At 40.6% G+C, this 21,852-nt stretch overlaps 2 protein-coding genes across 4 annotated transcripts in view; both read right to left on the bottom strand.

The window, feature by feature from the left end:
* Nucleotides 1–16,193, bottom strand: part of bicd1a (bicaudal D homolog 1a) — a 30,689-nt gene extending 14,496 nt beyond the window's left edge. Inside the window, exon 1 of one of the 3 annotated variants that reach the window (XM_026176654.2) lies at nt 15,853–16,193. In XM_026176654.2, the coding sequence (XP_026032439.2) occupies nt 15,853–16,068 (216 nt within the window). In that variant the 5' untranslated portion in view covers nt 16,069–16,193. The remainder of the gene's footprint in view (nt 1–15,852) is intronic. The other 2 variants (XM_026176655.2, XM_026176656.2) reach the window with 2 other exon arrangements.
* Nucleotides 16,194–18,187: 1,994 nt separating this feature from the next.
* Nucleotides 18,188–21,368, bottom strand: LOC113027497 (uncharacterized). Its single transcript, XM_026177115.2, has 5 exons — nt 20,930–21,368; nt 20,776–20,832; nt 20,509–20,657; nt 18,829–18,942; nt 18,188–18,556 (listed from the first exon to the last, which is right to left on the bottom strand). Exons 1-5 carry the CDS (start codon nt 21,165–21,167, stop codon nt 18,395–18,397), a joined length of 720 nt encoding a protein of 239 aa, XP_026032900.1. The 5' UTR covers nt 21,168–21,368; the 3' UTR covers nt 18,188–18,394.
* Between the last annotated feature and the right edge of the window lie 484 nt (nt 21,369–21,852).

Genomic DNA, 21,852 nt, shown 5'->3' with positions numbered 1-21,852 from the left:
GTGCCCCCTCTCGGTCTCAAGAGAGCCACAGTGTGATTGTAGTGAATGATTAAGAGGAAGGGCCTCTGGAACAAAACAGACGATTAATTCTAGGCACAGTGTGACTGAATGAGCTTGCATTCTCTGCTCGGATGAGAGCCCGGCAATCTCGGAGCAGGCCTCACGGCAACAGCTGGGCTCTGCAGGACAGGAAGTAAAAATCTGGCCCGGACAAAACCCTTTATCACAGCATTTAGTTCCAAAGAAATTAGTAGGAGATTTCAGTTAAAGATTTTAAGAAAAGAGGTTCTGGTCCTCTGAGGCTTTCCCTCCAGGAAAATGCATCTCCCTGCATCACATTACAATCTTCTTGAGAAGCTCCTTTTAATTGCTTGAAAGTGCATCGTGCAGAATTGGATCAAAGACTCCCGGCCAAATGTTATTCTCTGCTACAGGGATCATTTTAACACCAAAAAAAGACCTGTTTCAATCTTTCGACATGTTTTAAATCTCATGATAATTACATGAGCTGTATGTATAAAGTGACGCCCCAGTATTTGTGTCCTAATTGGCAATCAAGTGGAGAAGATTAAAGTTTAATATCGTTTCCTCAGGATCACATTAATATGGAGTCACTCATGGGCAGCCATTTTGGATCTTTATACTGAAAATCACAGACTGCAAGAAGTGTTGAGGCTCCACACTCGTATGTGTCTCAGTGGACAAAGTCCAGACAATGGGTTCTATAGATATTCATCCCTGGGGCGACAGGAGGAGGAGCAGGCAAAGGGAACAAACCCACCACTGCAGCAGTGTGAGAGTTTGTGTAACCCGAAAATCCTTCCCTGTCTGCTGGAGTCCCTAATGAGAAGTCAGGGGAGGTGCTCTGGGTGTGTGATGTTGTATTTGTGTGTATATGCATACAGCAAGGATCTATTTTTACACCCAGGAGGTCAGAGGATGGAGCTATTTCTGCAGCAGCAATTAATCTTATGAAAACTTTCATCATTAACAGGGGGACTAATCTGTTGTACAGGAGCTGTTTAATTATAGATGGTAATGTAGCGTAAAGCTAATGCAGGATATACACTCGATTACATTTTCAGAGTCAAAGAGCAACCCTTGGAGGTAAATGAACATGCTCGAAACGTGCAGAAACACAGTCGAGAGGAACAACCAATAACCGAGTTGTATGAGTTATTTATGTCAGTCATTCTAATTAATGTGTATTTTTAATTAGATAATTTTAAGCACGAGTGCGGCATCCTCAATGTTTCTGTCAGTTATGGTTGAACAGAAATATGGTTATTAGCTAAGAAGCAATATTCTTATGAATAACATAAACACACAGATATATACACCAAATGCTGCGTCTCAGCCAGATGGGTGGCCTGGGCAGTCACATCAGGGATTTCAGTACCATGGAGAGAGACTTGCAGCAAATCCACTACCATGCAGCTGTCAGCGTGTGTGTGTGTGTTAGAGGGCAATCATTCACCACGGGATTGATACTGTAGCCAGACAAAGGGAGAGAAAAGACAAAGAGGACTGTTCAACATGTGCATCGTCAAAACAGCACATCGCAGCTGATGCATGGGACATTTCATTTATTTTTAGTTTCTCTACTTTTTTATCCAAAGTGTTTGAGAGCATGCCGAATAATTCATTCAATAAAAAAATCCCTCCACAACAGTACTCCCAGAAGGAATAAATAATAATCCCCAAAGCACAAAAATGCCCCAAATATGACATAAATAAGAAGCAGCATGCAGTGTCTCAACCTTCAGTCACCACGAGACCTCGCACACAAACACGTTAGCTGGCAGTAAGTGAATGAGGCAAATATGCAAGATGCAGTCCTGACTCACTCGCTCCTTTTGACACACACAGCGTTTGACTGCTGTGCACGACTCAGAGAAGGAAAGAAAAGAAAAAGTGAAATATCGCATTTTATTTCAAATAAATATGGTGAAGAAAATTTCCCTGTTGTTGTTTCTGTTCAGTAAATAAGCTTTACATTATCTTGCAAACTGTCTGTAATTAATACTCTGTAATCTAGGAATTTAGTTTTAGTAGTTTTTGCTCTATATAATTGATATTTTTTAGTGGGGATAGGTTAATCGATTAATCTAAATTGCCCATAGGTATGAATGTGAGTGCGAATGGTTGTCTGTCTCTGTGTTAGCCCTGCGACAGACTGGCGACCTGTCCACGGTGTACCCCGCCTCTCGCCCTGTGACAGCTGGGATAGGCTCCAGCGACCCCCACGACCCTGAAAAGGATAAGTGGAAGCGAATGGATGGACGAAGTTTAGTGTTTATCGTCAATAAAATGTAAATTTTGTGACAAGTGAGACTGAGCGAGCCTCACTTTTATTCTCTAATATGATTGAAACTTAAATGTTCACTCTGATCTCTGAAGCACCATTTAAAAGCACCTCGATGCCTTCAAAGCTATATGATCAAAGTTATTTCTAAAGCTTACAATATCGTCTTCACAGCCACAGATAACATTAAAATGATTGTGAGTAGTTCTTACAATAAGTAACATTTATCCTTAGTCTAATATGACACCAAATGTAATATTTTCAGTTTAATATGCTGAATATCATAAACAGATACTGAAGAAGGTTCATGGAAAACACTGCTCTGCCATATTTTTGTCCTTCAACAAGGACGGAGACATGTCTTTGTTGGTTTCTAAGCAACAAGAAAAAATGCCAAGTCAAGAGATCTGTCAGACACACGAGCACATTTCCACAAGTAAGGGGAAAGTATGTAATCACAGCCAAGTAAGAATGGAGGAAATCAATTAAAAGATGAAGAGTAATTGCAAATTTTAGCAAAACATGTTGAAAATCTGTTGTTTTTTGTTGTTGTCAGTGGACAAAATTAGAGTTTGCAGTGCGAGCATTCTACCGCAAGTGTTTGTTTGTGTGCTTTAGGTCATCAGGACTACTCTACTGAATCACGAGGGATATTTATAGCTTATAACTGTATTGTAGAGTGCACATGCATGCTCTGCAGAACCTGTTAAATTTCCCTAGAGAGAGCTCCTCTATCCCTGAATTACTGTCTGCACAAAAATTGAACTACATGAAATGAATGATTTATAGATATTAATGAGGATAAATAGCTCGCTTTCTATTCCTCCTTACCAGAATGCTGTTTAGTGCAATAAAGCCTATTATTCCTCTTATGACAATATGCTATTATGCCCACAACTGAGGAATAAAAACATCTATAATGTAGGCTAACAGCTGAAAAATGCTTTCATGTGCTTTAAAGTGGAAAATCAATCCCAGAAATCCACAATGGTGTCACATCTGCTGCTCACCAACACAATGACCAGAGAACACGCTGTGTGAAGCCGAGGGTTCTGCCAGTGGGACAAGCGGTGCCTGGCTAAAATGATGCGGCTTGTTTGAGTGATTAAATTTGGCCCAAGTCTGCTACTGATAAGAAAGATGGTTGGATACTTTCCCAGAATGCCTATCACTTATACGTGTTTAGTCTGAACCTGACTGAATGAACGGTGTGGTGGTAGAGAGGCCGCTGTGCATTAGATTTCTTTGTTAGATTTTTTTCTTTATTTACTGCTTTTTCTCTTAAAATACATCCCTATGTTCGCCTTCTCCGCCTCCTTACTTCACCCTTATCGTCCCCAGATTTAAAATCAACCTTATTGACCCAGTGTGAAACTAAACAATGGCCTACATAACACTACATTACTACATTACTGATCTGATGACAAACCATTACATTCACCTAGAAAGCTGCGATTTCCCATTAGAAAGGAAGCAATGACCAGTGTAAGCCGACAGATAGGAAAGCTACTAGAGGACTGCACAGACTGTACCAGCTTTAGCTGTGTCATTCTCTTTGCTTGGTAATGTGCCCTACAGGAGATCCTGAGCTAGTAGACCACAAAAACACACAGTGGAACCTTCAAGCTATTCCAACACACAAATACGTATTCAGAAATACACATCGGTACAGGACAACTCGCACTCGTGCTAAGTCACTGTTCATTCCTGCCTTTCACAAAGAGGGAACAACAAAAGGGGAAAAACAATAAACTGGATAAAAATGAACACAGCAACTGTAACATCACCTGTTTGTTAGTAAAGCCTCAACCTGAGCATTTTGACCACGGCATCAAGATTTTTTGAAATAATGAGAATAATGAGAAAAAGAGGGACACGGCATGCTCATATGATTGTGACATATTTATCACAAAGGGGGGTTTGGCAGTTTTACTTTACTGTCACTTCTACAAAGTTAATACAGTGACGAATAGAAACCTGTGACTGAGACATAAATTCATCTTGTAAGTCATTATTTAGGCTGTGGACTGAGTGAGTTGCAGGGTCATGTTCTATTATGTTTGCATTCTCCTTGGTTCCTTAAGAGGAATTTACAAACCAATTGGTGGCATCACAGCGGCTCCATAAAACCTCTCCGAGAGGACTTTTTCCGTGATGATGATTTTATTTCTTTTACTTGTGGTGTCCCGCAGGGTTCCGTATTAGGTCCAATTCTTTTTTCCATCTATATGTTACCCTTAGGCCTAATCTTTAGGAAGCATAACATCTACTTTCACTCATACGCCGACGACACCCAGATTTATCTTCGGTTCACCTCCACACCCATGGAATCGCTAGTCAAATGTCTTGACGAAGTTAAAACCTGGATGGCCTCAAATTTCTTACCTTCAATGAGGACAAACCTGAGGTAATTATTTTTGGACCAAGTTGTAATTTCAATGCCCCAGATTTGGACTTATGTAACCTAACATGTGCTGTTAAAACGCATGTAAAAAACCTGGGGGTTTTCTTGGATAGCAAACTTACATTTGAGAAACAAATTAATTCAGTTGTCCAGCGGTCCTTTTTTAAATTAAGGCTCCTATCCAAAGTGAGATCTTTTTTATCTTTTAGAAACTTGGAACGAGCAATTCATGTGTTTGTTTTATCTCAACTGGATTACTGCAATTCACTATATGTGGGTGTCAGTCAGTCCAGCTCGGCCCGGCCCGGCTCCAACTGGTACAGAATGCTGCAGCTCGCCTTTTGACTCGTGTGAAGAAACACCAACACATTACTCCGGTGCTTGATTGCCTTCATTGGCTTCCAGTGCGTTTTAGAATTAAATTCCAAATCTTACTTTTGACTTATAAAGTGCTAAATGGCCAGGCACTGGACTATTTGTCTGACCTTTTGCAGCTTTATATGCCCTCTAGAGCCCTTCGATCAAGTGATCATTTACTCCTTACCTTACATAAGTTTAGGATGGTTCATAGAGGAGATTGGGCATTTGCGGTAGTGGCCCTGAAAATGTGGAATAATCTACCTCTCCACATTAGAAAGGCCCCAACTGTTACTCTTTTTAAATCTCATCTTAAAACACATTCGAAACTGCATGAGAGTTACCAATTCTTTTATCGAAATTTTCTTTTAATTTTCTTACCTGTTGTTGTTGTTAATGTCATTGTTTAATTGTTATTTTGTACAGCACTTTGGTCAGCTCCCTGTTGTTATTAAATGTGCTTTATAAATAAATAAATGAAATGAAATGAAAACTGTTATACTGTCTGTGCTGGGTTCAGTGCACCTTTTCAGTCTTTTAATAAGCTAACTATGCAAACTAGGCTGGCTAGCTTTGGCCATTATATCAGCAGCTCACTCTTTCGTCCGATTAATGTCGCATTTCACTTCAACAAGTGTTTCCCTTAAACCCAAAGTTTAGCCTTAAAAATGCTGGTCCACATACCGATGAATGACGTCATGTGGCTACATTCATTTCGGTGTGTATAAATGTTAATGAAAACTTTGTGCTAGTTTCCTTATAATTAATCAGCCAAATATTTAGTGCTTTATAAATGAAATATTTAGCTGATGTCATAAAGAAAAAAAGGCCAAAGAAAGTATCGCTTATCAAAGAAACAGAGAAAACACGTACCAGCGTATCGCTGCCAAATCTGTCGCTACTAAAGATTTGGGTAGTTTGATCAACTGATCAAGGGATAATCATTTTTTGCTTCATAGGAAATTGATAGCACGATGCAAATGAGGCTGTTTCTCATACTTGACTGCACAGCCAACAATAACAGTAACATGTGGGATGTGTGCTAAAGCTAAATTATGTTTCAGAAACACTGAGCCCATATTGGACCGTTCTTTCTATTTGAAGGTTATTATGTTGTGCATGCAGGTGTGTAACTGTGTGGCTAAGTGAATCAGCTGTAAGGTAATCCAAACAAATCCTCTCCCTCAGGTTACAACCTGATAAACACAGTGATTTGCTCAGAGGTTCATGAAAACTAAATTAGCAGAAAAAAAGTGATAAAGTTAAATATTTCTAAAAGGATAATCCACCAATACATCAAAGTGGCCAGATTTAATATCTTATTAAATTTCCATCTCCATTTATACCCCCCAATCCCGCCATAATTTTCATTAAGTAGTCAGGGGACGAAGACCACTAATGGAGTACGTGTCTTCTTTCTTTATGCAGTACCTCCCTCTATGCTGGTGTCCTTTATCCCCCTTTTCAGGTGGCGGAAGAAGAAACCGGAAACTTAAAACAACAACAGCGTCTGAACACTGAGGAATGTGTTACAACATCAAAAGACAGAAGTGACTGAAAACTCGCAGGCTCATTGATAATCTGTAATCGTTCCTGCAGACACACCCAGACAGGCAGCCAGACTCATAAAAACAGAGAGACACACAGAGCAGATTCATCTGATAAAACGCTCTCCTCTCTCTGCACTCGGTCTCTCCTGATAAAGAGGACTCAGCCAAGCCAGACAAATACAGACTACAATGGAGAGGCTAGCCTGCACACAGTGACCCTCTTGGTATTGCATGCATGGGGCCTCAGGGTGACTCAGTGCTTTTGTGCAGCCACACGAGACCCTCCATGCCAGAGTATGTAGAGTTTGATTTCTTGAAAAAGGTACTAATAAGGTGCAGTATGGCACATATTCACACCCATGAGAGTCTTAAATATCTCTCCATTGTGTATTATAAGCTGTTTTATCTGATTCTGCTCCTTTTGTATGAAATGTTTTCCTTGTCAAAATGATTTGTTATCATGCTTGATGTGAGTCAGTGTTTGGACAAAAAGTTCGCACCCAAAACTGCCAAAAAACTTAATCCCACTAATTCCAATTAAGGCCCATCATCTCCATATTCACCCTGACATGGCATACTTCCTGTTTTAGTTTCCTGACCTTACTTGAAGTCATGACCAGTGTACTGAGAACATGGTTAATTAAACAGGTTGACTATGGAAAGTCTGTCTAATTCTATACATTCCCTAATAGGGCTGAAGTGACAAAGACGCATCTTTGACCCTATTCTGTATGGCACACCCATCACAAGCGCATGCTTGGGTGTGCATGTGCTCATGCCTGCCTTTGTGTGTGAGAATGGTGACAAGGCAGAGGACAGGGAGGATCATGCGCATTTCCAAGCGCCCTTTGCGGGATAAAATGGCCTCTGGATATGGAGATAAAAGGCTTCTCTTTATCGGGCATGCTGGGATGAGAAGCATAGAATAAGACTATACTGTAGATGAAACTCAATAGCTCTGTCTAGACAATAAGAAAGGCTTAACAACCACGTTCAGTGATGCATTAATGACTTAAGAGAAGTCCAATTTAATTCAGGCAAACAATAAGTTTTGACGACACATGGAATAATGTCTTTTTTTTCCTCCTTGTGAGAGGATGGACAGATTTTTCTGCTATGGTATCCGAGTTTGCAGCACACACAGCTAAAGTGGAAAACTAATCGATACAGCAGCCAGCAGGGAGGAGAGTCCTGTTCTTACTACATTTCACTGCAGCAAAAAGGAGCATTCTGAAAAAACTTAATCTATGCAGGGACGGGCAAACCTGAAGGGGCTCTGCAGGTTCATTAAGCCCCTTTCTCTGTGACAATAGAAAAGAACAATCGTTACACTGAAGCAACTGAACAAACTCTGTTCTGTGCTCTTCTATTCTGCTGACACAGTGTGTATACGATACGCACAGCACACTTTTGTGTCTCCTCCCCTTTTCTCCATTACGTCAATACAACCATAAAAACCTGAAACAACAAAGAGGGCCTGGTTGATAGGCTGAAATCACTCAACACCACTACAATATCCTGCCGCCCCTCACTCTGTGCTCTCCATCACAACATCCCCACCCGAGCCTCCCACCTTTCGTGTTGCACACGCACACAGGGGAAAAACAGAAAGGGGGAAGCTCTGTGCACATCAGCCCAGATGTGTGGCTCAAACACAAAGACCAATGATTTTCCCTTCAGGTGCTGGAAAAACACACACGGCAACTCTCCACAAAAACAACAGAGACCACGAGGGCATACAGGTCCTTATCTATATGCTTGACTGCATCCCTGAGCCTGTTGCAAGGGTCACAGGTCAGCATCAGCGAAAACTGCACAGTGCATTCCACTCTTGGCTTTATTTCCATCCAAGAGGCAAAGGTGCCAAAAACAGTTTGATTGCTCATAAAGCGCAGTGGGTTACTGATTAAAGAGCCAGTTTTTCTAAAATTCTTGAAGCTACTAAATAGAATCTCTCACACGTGTTTAGGCAGCATTCACCGATCTTTGCAATACACGCTACGCTACACACAATAGAGTCCAGCGTAGCTCAGACATGATACGTTTTCACCAAACAGAGCAGAAATCAATGCATAATTCCCACTTCAATCCAGGGGGGGACTGTAGGGGAATAATGAGATGAGGAGGGGCACGCTGAGCTGATGGTGTAGTGCACAGCTAAAAGATTGAAACACTACCATCTCATGAGATATTGATTCAGCCCTTCTGTCCATGTTTACTGCCTCTGCCAATGTAAAACAGGAGTCAAAGGAGGAGGTGGAAGGAGAAGCGAGAAAACCCTTTCTCCCCAGCTGCTGCTTTCTTGTTTGAGAACGTCAAACACACCAGAAATGTTAATAAGTATTCAAGTTCTGCTAATCCTTTTAATCAATGTTCCTTTTTTCCTTCTACAGGGAGTGCAGAATTATTAGGCAAATGAGTATTTTGTCCACATCATCCTCTTCATGCATGTTGTCTTACTCCAAGCTGTATAGGCTCGAAAGCCTACTACCAATTAAGCATATTAGGTGATGTGCATCTCTGTAATGAGAAGGTGTGTGGTCTAATGACATCAACACCCTATATCAGGTGTGCATAATTATTAGGCAACTTCCTTTCCTTTGGCAAAATGGGTCAAAAGAAGGACTTGACAGGCTCAGAAAAGTCAAAAATAGTGAGATATCTTGCAGAGGGATGCAGCAGTCTCAAAATTGCAAAGCTTCTGAAGCGTGATCATCGAACAATCAAGCGTTTCATTCAAAATAGTCAACAGGGTCGCAAGAAGCGTGTGGAAAAACCAAGGCACAAAATAACTGCCCATGAACTGAGAAAAGTCAAGCGTGCAGCTGCCAAGATGCCACTTGCCACCAGTTTGGCCATATTTCAGAGCTGCAACATCACTGGAGTGCCCAAAAGCACAAGGTGTGCAATACTCAGAGACATGGCCAAGGTAAGAAAGGCTGAAAGACGACCACCACTGAACAAGACACACAAGCTGAAACGTCAAGACTGGGCCAAGAAATATCTCAAGACTGGTTTTTCTAAGGTTTTATGGACTGATGAAATGAGAGTGAGTCTTGATGGGCCAGATGGATGGGCCCGTGGCTGGATTGGTAAAGGGCAGAGAGCTTCAGTCCGACTCAGACGCCAGCAAGGTGGAGGTGGAGTACTGGTTTGGGCTGGTATCATCAAAGATGAGCTTGTGGGGCCTTTTCGGGTTGAGGATGGAGTCAAGCTCAACTCCCAGTCCTACTGCCAGTTTCTGGAAGACACCTTGTTGTTACGTTGTTACCTATTGTTTGTTGTCCTCTTCTATTGTTTGTTTTAACTGTCTCATGTGGGGCAGGGATAGCTCAGTAGGTAGAGAGTGGTGGCCCCATGATCGGAAGGTCGGGGTTCGATTCCCCTGAACGGCTACCCTGAGGTACCCCTGAGCAAGGTACCGTCCCTATCCCCCTAAAATAGCTCAAACTAAAAACTACTTCCAAAAACATTCAGCTTTGATATTAATGAGTTTTTTGGGTTCATTGAGAACATGGTTGTTGTTCAATAATAAAATTATTCCTCAAAAATACAACTTGCCTAATAATTCTGCACTCCCTGTATAGAGTGACAGTACTAATTAAAAAAAAGCCAGATGTGCACAGCAGGGAAAAAGTGACTCTTCATCTTGAATGTAGTCAGATTACACTGTTCCATGTCTGCTTAAGAAACAGCACATTTGAAACTTGGTGGTGGTTGGTCATTCTAAAAAAGGTTTATCTAAAGCAATTTCTCACACACGATCATTGACTAACAGCATATCACATTAAGTTGGGCAAATCCTTCAAGAAACTGTTTCAGTCATCTAATGTGGAGCTAGGACTCAACTGCAGAGGAGAGAGTGAGATATTTATTCAGTCTGATGTACAAGTTCATCCAAAGGCACACAAACAGAAACACACAAGGAAGGTCAGCCAGTGCTGCAACAAAGAATGTGGGGAACACAACAACATTTATACACAACAGGAAACAGGACACAGCATGAGACACAGGTGATGGTAATCAAAGACAATTAGACAGATGGGGGAAGTAAAACTAAACACAAGGCACCAGAGACAAGTAAGTACCAAAATAAACTAAATCTAAACTAAACAAGTACAATCTATAGTACAGTATTCCCCCTTTCCCTCCTCTTATTCTCATCCTTGATTTCTTTCCCTTCTCCCTCTTCAAATGCTTTTTAGAAATTGGGACATTCTCCGAGATGGCACACTGAGATCAATTTCCAGGTCACAGGCATGAAGATGGAGGAGAAAGGAGACGAGGCACAAATTATGGAAAGGAGACAATAAACTGTTTAATGACACATGTCCCTACCCAGATTCAAACTCGGGAAATTGCAGCTCAGTTTAGGTATCGTCCACTGCAAGCTACAGGAATCCATGCAAACACAAAGCTTGTGAATATTTAGAAATCACACGACACTTATAAAGCGCTTTGAGGTCAGGGTTAGCCCCGCCTACTATAGGTACAAATTAAGCAGGTGAGGAAGAGACACAAAGCGAAAGGATGAGGCAACAGTCATACAGTGTTCTTATACTGACTTCTATATTAATTAGATTCAGTGTTCCATGATGTTAAAAGAAAATGGATATAATACTGTTTTTGTATTTATCACACATACAGTTGATCATCTTTGATAACAGCCAATAGGATTTCAAAAGAAACACATATAATTATACAGTCCAGCTCTTTCTCATGCTTCTTTGAAAAAGACAGATAAACCTGTGCATTCTTGTTCAGTAAGCTTGCTCTTCTTCAGCTTCTTTCCTCTGGATACAATTTATGAATTAAGAAATCCTTAAATATCCAAAGATTCCAGTCATAGTGAAATCCTTCACGTGATTGTGGACTATGTTTTTGAAGCCTTGGGTTCAGGTTTTTGCCATCCTTTTCATCTTCTTCCTCTTTTCTTTAAACCAGACTTGACCATATGCACAAACTGTAGAGCTGGGGAGGTATCAGCTAACACTAGCACTGGTTAGATAACAAGATGAATCCATAATTCACTGACATATTAGATGGTATGCTAACGTTGGCAGATGATAAACAGGCTGTATACAAAGCTGAACAGCCCGTCCAGTAGAACAAGATGGAGGCTGAAGACGAAGAAACTACGCCAACCTTTAGTGGCCACACCCCTTATAATGAAATACAACTTAAATAGACGTTTTACCGATTTGAATACAATTTAAACAGGGCTGCTATAAAATCCCCCCTTACAGGTGTCATGGACAGGAAAGCTATAAACAGCTGTGTGTTCAGACCAAATGTAAAGCAAAGTTTCACCTTGTGTACCTTTGAAAAATGCACTAGCTGGAGTATTTTTGGACCATTTTGCAACCTACATATTATCACCCCCCCATTAGCTTAACAGCCAGTAGACATAACTGATAACTGGAGTAATTTAACAGTAACACACTTTTATAACATGCGAGCAACTGCTAAAATCTCACTCATTGTCTCCTTTTTTGTTCTGTCTAAAAGTAAAGTGCACATCATACAAAAGACTTCCTTTCATTTCTGTTTGTTGCTGGCTGTGGGAGAATCTCAGCTGACTGTGCTTGTGCAACACAATGCAAACAAGTTGTTAAAATGTCTGATGATGAAGCTTAAACCTTACAGGAGAAGGAAGTGCAGGGCCCGGTCTTTTAGCATTACGTTCTACTTATCTGATTAGGAAATTCCACGTTGATCTGATGAATCGTGACTCAGCTTTTCTTTTTTGGTCTTTCAGATTACCATGTGAAGTCTTTGACACAGATCTCAGCTGGCATTTTTCATGGCCCAAAGCAGAGGGAACAAACTGACCTGTGAACTGCCTGTTCCCAACTTATCACAAATGTCATTTCTTCTGCAAGCTTCTGATCCGAAAGACCCAAAGATGACTTATGAAAGCAGCTGATATTGCTAACTTTTATTTCACATGCTTCCTCAGATCCAAGGTGTTCGAAACATGTCAAGCATTTTTATTCAACTAAACAAAATAAATAATTATATTATGAAATGATAGCAGAGCGATTCTCTTCCAATACTTCTTAAAGGTAAATTCAAGCTTTGCTGACAGCGTGAATCCCTAGAAAGCATATAACCTCACTAACATGATGGAACTTATTCTGCTCTGCAGTGGCATCCTCCTCCTTCTGCCTCCTACTATGTGTCCTTCCTGAGGTTGATCTGCCCAGAGATAGCGCTAACAAGCCAAAGCCACAGGGTAGTGATGTCTCTGTCACTGCTTAGGCAGCTATCCAGAGACATACAGTGCATACACACAGAGAAACAAGGAACGGCTGATTGGGTCGTGAGGCAAACACTGAGACGGGGAGGGAGAGACGGAGCTGGGTGAGGGAAACAATGTATAGGTAAACAGTGGACAAAAATAAAATAAAATATGTATTCAGTGCCAACACATGCTCTTGGACCCTGCAGATAGCAAAGAGATGCAATTGCAGTTATTTCTGAAGAAGCAAAAGTAGGATGAATACCACTGGAGCAACATCAATTTCTTACAAAGGACTGGGATCATCATCATCATCAAAAACAACAACAAAAAGCAAAAATGTCCAAAAAATACGTTTTTGTGCATGATTGTACACACAAAGACTGTTTGACTTATTTGCGTGGAGGATGCTGATGTGTCACGTCACATCATGACTTTCCATATCCAAGTCCTTGTGGTTCATTGCATAGCAGATACTCACACAGGTACACACTTTTTGTAAAACAAGCCCAAATTAGTCCTGTGTTACAGTAGCTGAGGCACTTGTATCTTGCATAGGTTTCTCCACGTGTTTAGTTTGTGAGCTGAATGTGCAGCACAAGCAGCGCTCTAACCAGCGTCTCCCCACCAGCTGGGACCTGGATTGAGGGCAAACAACCTGAGCACACGGGGAATACAGTGCTGCCGTATGTGTGCCTACAGAACGTATGCAAACGCAGTAGGAACATGCATGCAAATCTGGGCAGTTTGGACATACACACATGCAGACACAATGGCATATGATCTGTGTGGCATCTGGATAACAAATACACACTTCAGGCATTTGTTCTTTGTTTCTACAAGTATGATAAAGTAGCCTTTTGTCAGTTGTTGCTGAAAAATATAGAACAATGTAATACAAACAATACGACTGAAGAAAAACATTGTAATCTGAAACAAAAAAGGTGTCTACCTTTCGCTGTAATTATATATTCTATTCCACTTAATCCCAGAAGCAATTTCAGTTTCTATCTGGAATTTCTGCACCTTTTATTTTGCACCTCTCCCGAGTACGGGGAGAGCAGATGTGATGTTATTGAAGTGGCAGGTTTGCACTCTGCCATTTGGTCTCTTATTCATAGAAGTGTGCAGCAGACACACAGGATCCCAGAGGTGGGGTTTTTTCTGCTGAAGCAATATCACATACAGAAAATGTTGCCTCTGTCAAGCGAGAAGTCAATCATACAGGCAAGCAGATGTGAGCCGACCACAACACTGAGGAATGGTTGGTGGTTTTTTGCTGACCTGATGTTCTTTTTCAGTTAAAATCAAAGTTTTACTACAAATGTGAAAACTAAAAGGATGAATAATGTACGAGCAGCTGCCTACACTACTGCTTAAAAGCAGTTGACGTGCTTAATTTATTTTTTAGAGGTAGAGGCAACTTCCTCTAACAAAGTCAGTTCTTCCAGTATGCTTTAGTCTTATAATCGTCTCCCCTCTTAAAACACGGCCATGTCTTTATATTTCTTCTCCATTATCTTTTCTTTCTCAACATATTCTCACCATAGTCCATCATAATACCCATCCCTCTGTAATCCATAAGTGTGAGTTATCAGCTTGACACTGCTGAGCTGCTGGCTGTATCACGCTGTCTCCTCAGCTTTCTTGCTGTGCTGTTATCTGCACTAAGATCGTTCAGATTCTGCATGCGTGTCAAACCGAAATGTTAAGCTAAGCAGTGGAATAAAAGGGTACGAGGAACAAAGTATAAATACAATTAAGCATGCAAAATGTAATGTGATAAGTGATGCTTAATGTACTATGTGGATTCTTTTTTATTTGGCTATATTTGGTGAGCTAGTTGCACAAGAAAGAGTCACTGATGTGTAGGATGAATGTGGACTTTTAGAGGTTTATTTCAAATGGGCTACACGTGAACCAGAATCAAAATGATTCTTATGCGAAAAAGTGAAACAATAAAAAGAATAATTCAGAGAATTACTTTGACCAGGGTTGTTGGCTATCTTTGAAAGGTTTAGCTAACACCCTTAACATATCAAAAAGATCACCTGTAACACATGATGCATTCTGACAGTCCTCTATTATTTGCTTTCAGAAAAAATAAACAGGGTATTAAAAGTTTTCTTGTGACTCGATGACTTAAATGTTCGACCAAAGCAACTGATGTTCAAGTGATAATAGATGATTCCATGTAAATAATGACGGGGCCTATCTCGATGCCACGGACACTCACAAGCACTCACCGCACCAGTGTAACCAGCCTTCAACTCCTTCTTCCAATGGTCAGCAATTTCCATAGGCGACCTTGGACCAGGGAGCCCTGTCAGCATCTGCCTCTTGCAACATGTATGCACTGAGTAACTCGACACCCTGCAGTCATTAGCCAGGTCGACACCTACCTTAAAAGATCTTGAATTTTAACGACATGTTTTGATGTGACTTTATCTCTTATAATTCAGACCAGTTGATTATTGAAGCACCATATGGCCTGCAGTGAAATACCCTCAAGAAACATCTAAGCAAAAAAAAAAAAAAAGGTCCTAAAAGAGTCCCTGAAATTCCCTAATGACTCTTCTTACTATGGAAAACAAAGAAACTTCCTGTTGTGGGAGCTGAAGTGGACTGTTACTGTGTGCTTGCAATTCCGACACTGTAATGCTCAGTGCTGCTCGATATACCCACTGCACAAACAGCATTTTACATTATAATTTATTCATAAAGCAATTTATTCATACAGTGTTGCACATTTTCCAGCTGGAGGATCTTCAATTGCATCATATTTAAGTTGCATTAAACTATTGCTCTTTTTGAAAGCCCTGATAAATTGCCGCCCCCACTCTGCCTCTGGGCGTCAAACAGGTTTATAGATACCCGCTGAGCGTCACTCAATTGAGGTGCAAGCGAGTCACACACCTGACTGCAGTGCTTTCCCCTCCCTACAGAATGAAAACAAATAAATAAATAGAATCACTGCCCCATCCTCTCCTCTTACCTCTTGTAACTGCTCCAACTCCTTCCTGAGGATCTCTTGTTCGGTCTCTAGCTCTGTATACTTCTGCTTCAGCGCCTGATTCTCCTCCAGGACAGCTAAACCGCACTCCGCAGCCCTGATCTTTTCCCGGTTCGCCTCGGCCAGTTCCTGGGCGAGCCGCTCCACCTCGGCCCGGTACTGATCCACCGATTCCCCGCATCCTGCACCAGCGGCCATCGCCCCTCTCTCGCGCTTTCGCTTCGACTAAAAGCTTTATGTCCCCCTGTCTGTCTGCGGTTCCCCCCGTCTCTCCACCGCTTTGGACAGAGGCAGATGAGCCAGATAGGCGGGCGGAGGCTGCGAGATGATGAATATCCGCCCCCCACCCCTCCTCTCCACTGAGAGCCAGCTGCAGACTGGAAACGAAGCACAAAGTAAAAACAACAACAACAAAAATAAATCTGTTTTAGTGCTTCAGTATTCTGAACAACATTCAACAGCTGATAAAAAAAACGAGCTTTAAATAAATGACAGAATAAAATCAGGTCAGTGGTGTCTTCTGTTTGACACACAGCAAAACTGAGAGCATCAATTTTGCTTATTCATAGGTGCATGGGGCGCCATCTGTCGGCTACTCTGGTGTATCGCTTCCCATCTGAGCGTGCGCAAACATGTAAATGTTACTGAGTAAACGGATGCCTTCTGCTTTTTAAATGTTTTAATGATTACATTACGTTTTCTTATGGAAATAAATAATAATAAATTCGTATATGAAAAAATTAAACCAAAAACTGGTGAATTTTGAAATCTTTACCAACCAGGTAGGTGCAATTTATAAGCTTTTATGTCATATAATCAGTTGTGGATTTTTATAATCTAATAAAAAGTTTAATCAAACTACTTGTATACATATAGTAAAGTCTCACTGCAGATATAACAGGAAACACTAAAATATATATATAATTTAGTGTTTAATATCACTCTCAGGTTGTGTTTATACCATAAAAGTTATTTGTGTCCATTACATTTAAAAAATTGTTTTTACTGACATCAATATGCTTTTTATACCAGACAGGGGTCCTGATGCAAGTTAGTGCCTTAGTGAAAGAAGTTTTTCTTACAGTTGCAAAGACTGCGATATATTTAAGGTGAAAGGAAAATGGTGTACAACCCTGTATTGGGTAATCTCTTCCTGTGTTGATTCCTTTATGGCACTCGTGGCCAGTAAAGTCTCCGAACTATATGGAAAAGATCTTACTCTCAAAGTAAGCAGGTACAGCTAATCTATGTGGATCCTTTCTAACTGAGACAATAAAAGTTTAATGGAAGAATAGTGACAAAGTATAAAATAATAAATTAAGATCAAATGTGAACAATAAACTAACATTCGATGTAAAACATTGCAACAGCTATTTGGCATAAGATAACCTGTCTGGTATCAGTAACTAAGGTTTCCCAGGAATTATTTCAGCCTTTTAGGAAATGTAAGATGCCAGTTTGGAATTACAATAACAAAATCCAATAAAAGTACGATTATGAGGTTCTCAAGGTTGTTGTTTTTTCTCTTTCCAACAACTATTTTTGTCCTCTTACTGTAATCCCTCCCATTCAGCCACCAGTGTGGTTTATCTTACAGCAAACACATGCAATAAAGTAAGATAAGGCCAGGGTGAAAAGTTTAGCCATACTCAGAGCCCTGTTAAATGTAATCAGTTATGAAACTGTCAAGTAAATTATTGAATTGATAGCGAAGGCGACGCTGTGTTATCTCTCTTATAATTGGTAATTATTTGGGAACTGGCCTATGTAACACTTCTCAGAAAAACCTGGAATTGTCGCACGCAGCAGGTTTCAAGGTGACTGGTGAGCACAAGTCATTAAAGGAAGGCCACGAACAATACTTAATATAAATATGTAACATTTGCTCGGCAAAGGAACAAGAATGAATCAAAACTTTTCACTCTTTAAGTTCGCCTAGAACACAATTATTTATATAGCTCTATAGCCCCAATATACAGTAATGATTCACCCTGTATTTCTCCTTTGATCCCACATGTTGTCTAAATCTGACCTGCCAATAACCTCAAGTTACAAGCCCAAATTAAGATAAGGAGAGGTTGTCAGAAAGTCAAACAGATGAACAGGTCATGGCAAAGCTGTATCTTATCTGTGACAAGGAAAAATCGTGTCATGAAAAAAAACACAGCCAAATGCTTTGCTGCACAGTAACAGTGACACGGCTCTCTCTACCAAGAAGTATATCACGGTACAGGACGCCCTCAAACCTTGATCTGTACAAATACATCAGTACAGACTAATCACGAGGACTTTTATTTCGAAGAAAGACATCAGAACATTTGAAGCAATCAGCTTTATTGAGATAAAGAAAAAGATCAGTGCCTTTATTTCAGCTTCACACAGTGTGACACATTAAAAGCAAAATATACGGCTACAGTATTTTACAGATTCGTGTTTACGTTTGAGCATCATCTCAAACTTTTTTCTTTGCCTCGTGTAATTAAAAACAATGAAAAAAAAGTGTTGTGCAGAATTGGTGAAGGTGCTATCGTTCTGTTCCCAGCATGTCAACATAGAGAGTCCTGTGACCAGGAGAATGTGCGGCGGTCAGCACAACCGGTGTTGTTGATGAGCTGAAATACAGCCTTGCTTGAAGAGGTTTTGGTAAACAGCAGGGCAGGCAGCACATTGCTTGCAGCTGGGGCTTCTGTGAGAGCAGAGAAAGATGTTTATCTCACAGGAATAACCAAGATATTCTACTTATGAACCTCATCAATGGCTCAGTTACTAAGAAAGTCACGCTGTATTCAAAGACTTTATAATATCATAAACATTTTATTGTTTAAATATGTCTAAGCTGTGTGCTTTATTTCTTAATTGTAAAGAGCTTCGAGCTGCGTTGGGAATATGAGGGAAGCCTCATAACAGAACATGTGAGAATAATAAATACACATTTTACAAAAATATATGTCAAATTACCTCATAATAAAGCCGGTGAAGATTGGTCGAAAGTAAGCGCTGCCTGCTGATCAGCTCTATGTCTCTGAGTGTTTCAACCTTCCTCCATTTGGCCCTGCGGTTTTGGAACCAAATCTGAACAACACACACAATGACCATTTATTTAGAACAATTAACTAAACTTCAATAATAGTAATACAAGCATGAAGAAATGTTAATGCAGTTAATTTACCTACAATGAACCAGTTCACAATAAAAGGAGTCTCGGGGTATTTTGCATTGTAATAAAAACGCCTGCATCACATCTAAAACTAACAATGATTCAAAACATTTTTATAAAAACCCCTAAACAGTGTTGCAGTTTGGAGCTAATGATTTTAAATGTGTGCTCCTATCCCGTCTCACCTTATCATTAATCATTTGAGGTTTTGGCTTGTGCAAGAATTCTGTCCAAAGACCATTATTGTCTCTGCACTAATGTGCAAAGACACACAGTTACTGGGATTAGGTTAACTGATGAGTCGCCCACAGGTGTGACTGTGAGTGCCGATGGTCGTGTCCAAATTCATGGGCTGCATCCTCCTGAGGACCCGGGCTTCGCGGTCTACGTGGGCCAGGTCCTCAGAAGGTCGGGTAGGCCGGAAGTAAACGGCTGGGGAAATTGGACGGTCTAGCCTTCTGATTAGCGTCACCGCTGTCTCAGCCGTCTGCTCCTTGCTATCTAAAATATAACAGGACACTGGCGTAAATTCTCGACTGTCTCATACTTCTGTTTAATCAGTTTTCTATTTGACGTTTAGTCAGCTGTGTAAAAACCAAGGAGGAACCCACCCGGGGGATTAATAAAGTTTTATTTTATCTAATTTAACAACTTTAATCTCAGCCAAGCCGATTTACTCACGAACAAACAAAACACTGAAAAAAGCCCAACAGTAACATTTTTAGGTTGTCTAAGTGACTTATATATTACGTTTAACCCGAGTAGCGAAAGTCCGCGGTGATGTGAAAATGATGTGCCGGGAGTTGTGCCGTTCTCGGCCGCATCAGTAACCCTCGAGCTCCCAGCTAGCTATCGAGCTGGTGGGTGGCAGACGTCTCCGAAAACGTCGAAGCATTTTTGCAAATATGCGATATCTTGGTAAACCGAGCAGATATTTGATGTTTACACAGCTACTTTCTCGCCTGAAAATGTGTTAAAAGTTTATTTTGTGACCCAGAAAGATTAGTAAGAGTAATTTTAAAACTTAGTAGCGGCCGCCATTGCTGGAAACTGGAGTCCTTCAACTTCGGGGAAAAGAGGGCGCATTTGTCGGCTGTATTCGGGGGAGTCTACAAATTTGAACAGCCTTCGGCGCGTCGCTGTGACGTAATCGGTCTACAAATGCGGCCTCTGGAGGATGCAGCCCATGAATTTGGACCTGGGTGTACATCGCCTTTCACCCTGAAACACCTGGGACAGGCTCCAGCCACCCCGCGACCCTGATAAGGATAAGCTGAAGAGAATGGATGGATGGACTCGTTAGTGCAATCAGTCAGACAGTTGGAGTGTTTGGAGCTTGCTGATTTGATCAAATGGAAATAAAGTAGTGACTGATACCAACGTAGCGCCAATAATAATATTACTCTGTTTGTGTGGCCAGTATTAAAAATCTCACTATTTTAAGTTGAAAATAAAACCAAACCAAACAACATGTATCCCACCTGTATTCGGCTCTCTGTCAGCTGCAGGCGAGAGGCTAACTGGTCTCTGGTGCTAATATCTGGATAATGGGTTTGCTGGAAAACCTTCTCGAGCTCCTGCACCTGGAATGGTGTAAAAGTGACCCTGGTTTGCCTCTTTCTTCTTTGACCTGCGAGCAGACAGTTTGAAACATATGATAGTAAAGAAGTGGTTCAATTTCAAACTGATTCATTCTTGAATCATCCTTTTAATCGATTTTTCTACTCATATATAAATGTATTACGCACTCTTGCAGTCTCCTGCAGCTTTTGGAGCCTCTTCATGTAGTCCCATATTCTGAGTTTCTATTGACAGAGTAAAAATTTCAACATCAAAAGGAGAACACACATGTTCTGACAATATTTGAACCAATATTTTTTACAGTAAGGCTAAAAAACATACCTGTACATGGATGCTGGTTATATACTTGGCTGTTTTCTCTGATGACAGACCAGTTCCGATGTACTTCATTCTCTTTTCTGACACATGAGGGCCTTTTCAGAATTTCTTCAATTGAATGCAGTATTTTATTCCTCGGCTGAGATTCCATTCCTTTATCTATTTGGGATAACTCTTTTTTTGAGTCTCCTCTCTTCCATATTTCCATCATTTTATCGCCTACCGTCAGCTCATCTGTCATTATATGTTCCTTTTATAGTCAGTTCTTGGTCACCAGTATAAAAGATACAAAATATTCCTTGTGCTCTGTCAGGCTCTTTCAGTAAAAACAAAATGAATAGAAATAGAATAGAAATCTCTTGATGTCTGACTTCTTCTGTCTGGGATCTTTGTTACACTCAATGCTTTACAAGGTGAGAACACATGAGTGTCCTCCCACTGCTATGAGCAAGTGTTTGACCTGCGTCACATGATCATAAAGAGGAGGAGCTACTGCATTATGCCACAGCATACTTTTGAAAAAGAAATACTGCATTCAGCATCCAGCATTCAAAGTTTTAATCTTTCATATATAAGCTATTCATTTAAGGTGTGTGCTCAATTAATTCTCCAGATAATGGCATCTGGTTGTTATCACGATGTTATCACGATAGAACTGAGTAGTTCAGTTTGCTCTGAGTCTTTATTTCCTTCAGCAGAATCAGCAGGACACCAGGTTCCTGTTTTGTAGGATAGATTTGTACTCTAAATCTGCAGCTTGATTATCACCTTGATAAAATTTCACCATAAACAAATTTAAAATCATTGCTTCTCTTTCTTATCGCCTGATTTATTGCACAGGTAATCTTTATCACCTTGGCCTCTGTATGCACTCTGACACTTTAGTTCAACTAAAAAAAAAAAGCACTGAGCTGCAGAGTGTAGGA

Source organism: Astatotilapia calliptera, chromosome 7 (assembly GCF_964374335.1).
Source record: "Astatotilapia calliptera chromosome 7, fAstCal68.1, whole genome shotgun sequence".
NCBI classification, from domain to species: domain Eukaryota; kingdom Metazoa; phylum Chordata; class Actinopteri; order Cichliformes; family Cichlidae; genus Astatotilapia; species Astatotilapia calliptera.
This window is presented reverse-complemented; position numbering and strand designations above follow the sequence as displayed.

What these genes read in the sequence shown, in the direction of transcription:
- LOC113027497 (XM_026177115.2), bottom strand. Translation starts at nt 21,167, where the DNA reads ATGACAGATGAGCTGACGGTAGGCGATAAAATGATGGAAATATGGAAG. An exon ending in TAACCAGCATCCATGTACAG is followed by an intron (nt 20,833 to 20,929) that starts GTATGTTTTTTA and finishes CTCTGTCAATAG; the next exon opens with AAACTCAGAATATGGGACTA. An exon ending in TTCACCGGCTTTATTATGAG is followed by an intron (nt 18,557 to 18,828) that starts GTAATTTGACAT and finishes CTGCTCTCACAG; the next exon opens with AAGCCCCAGCTGCAAGCAAT.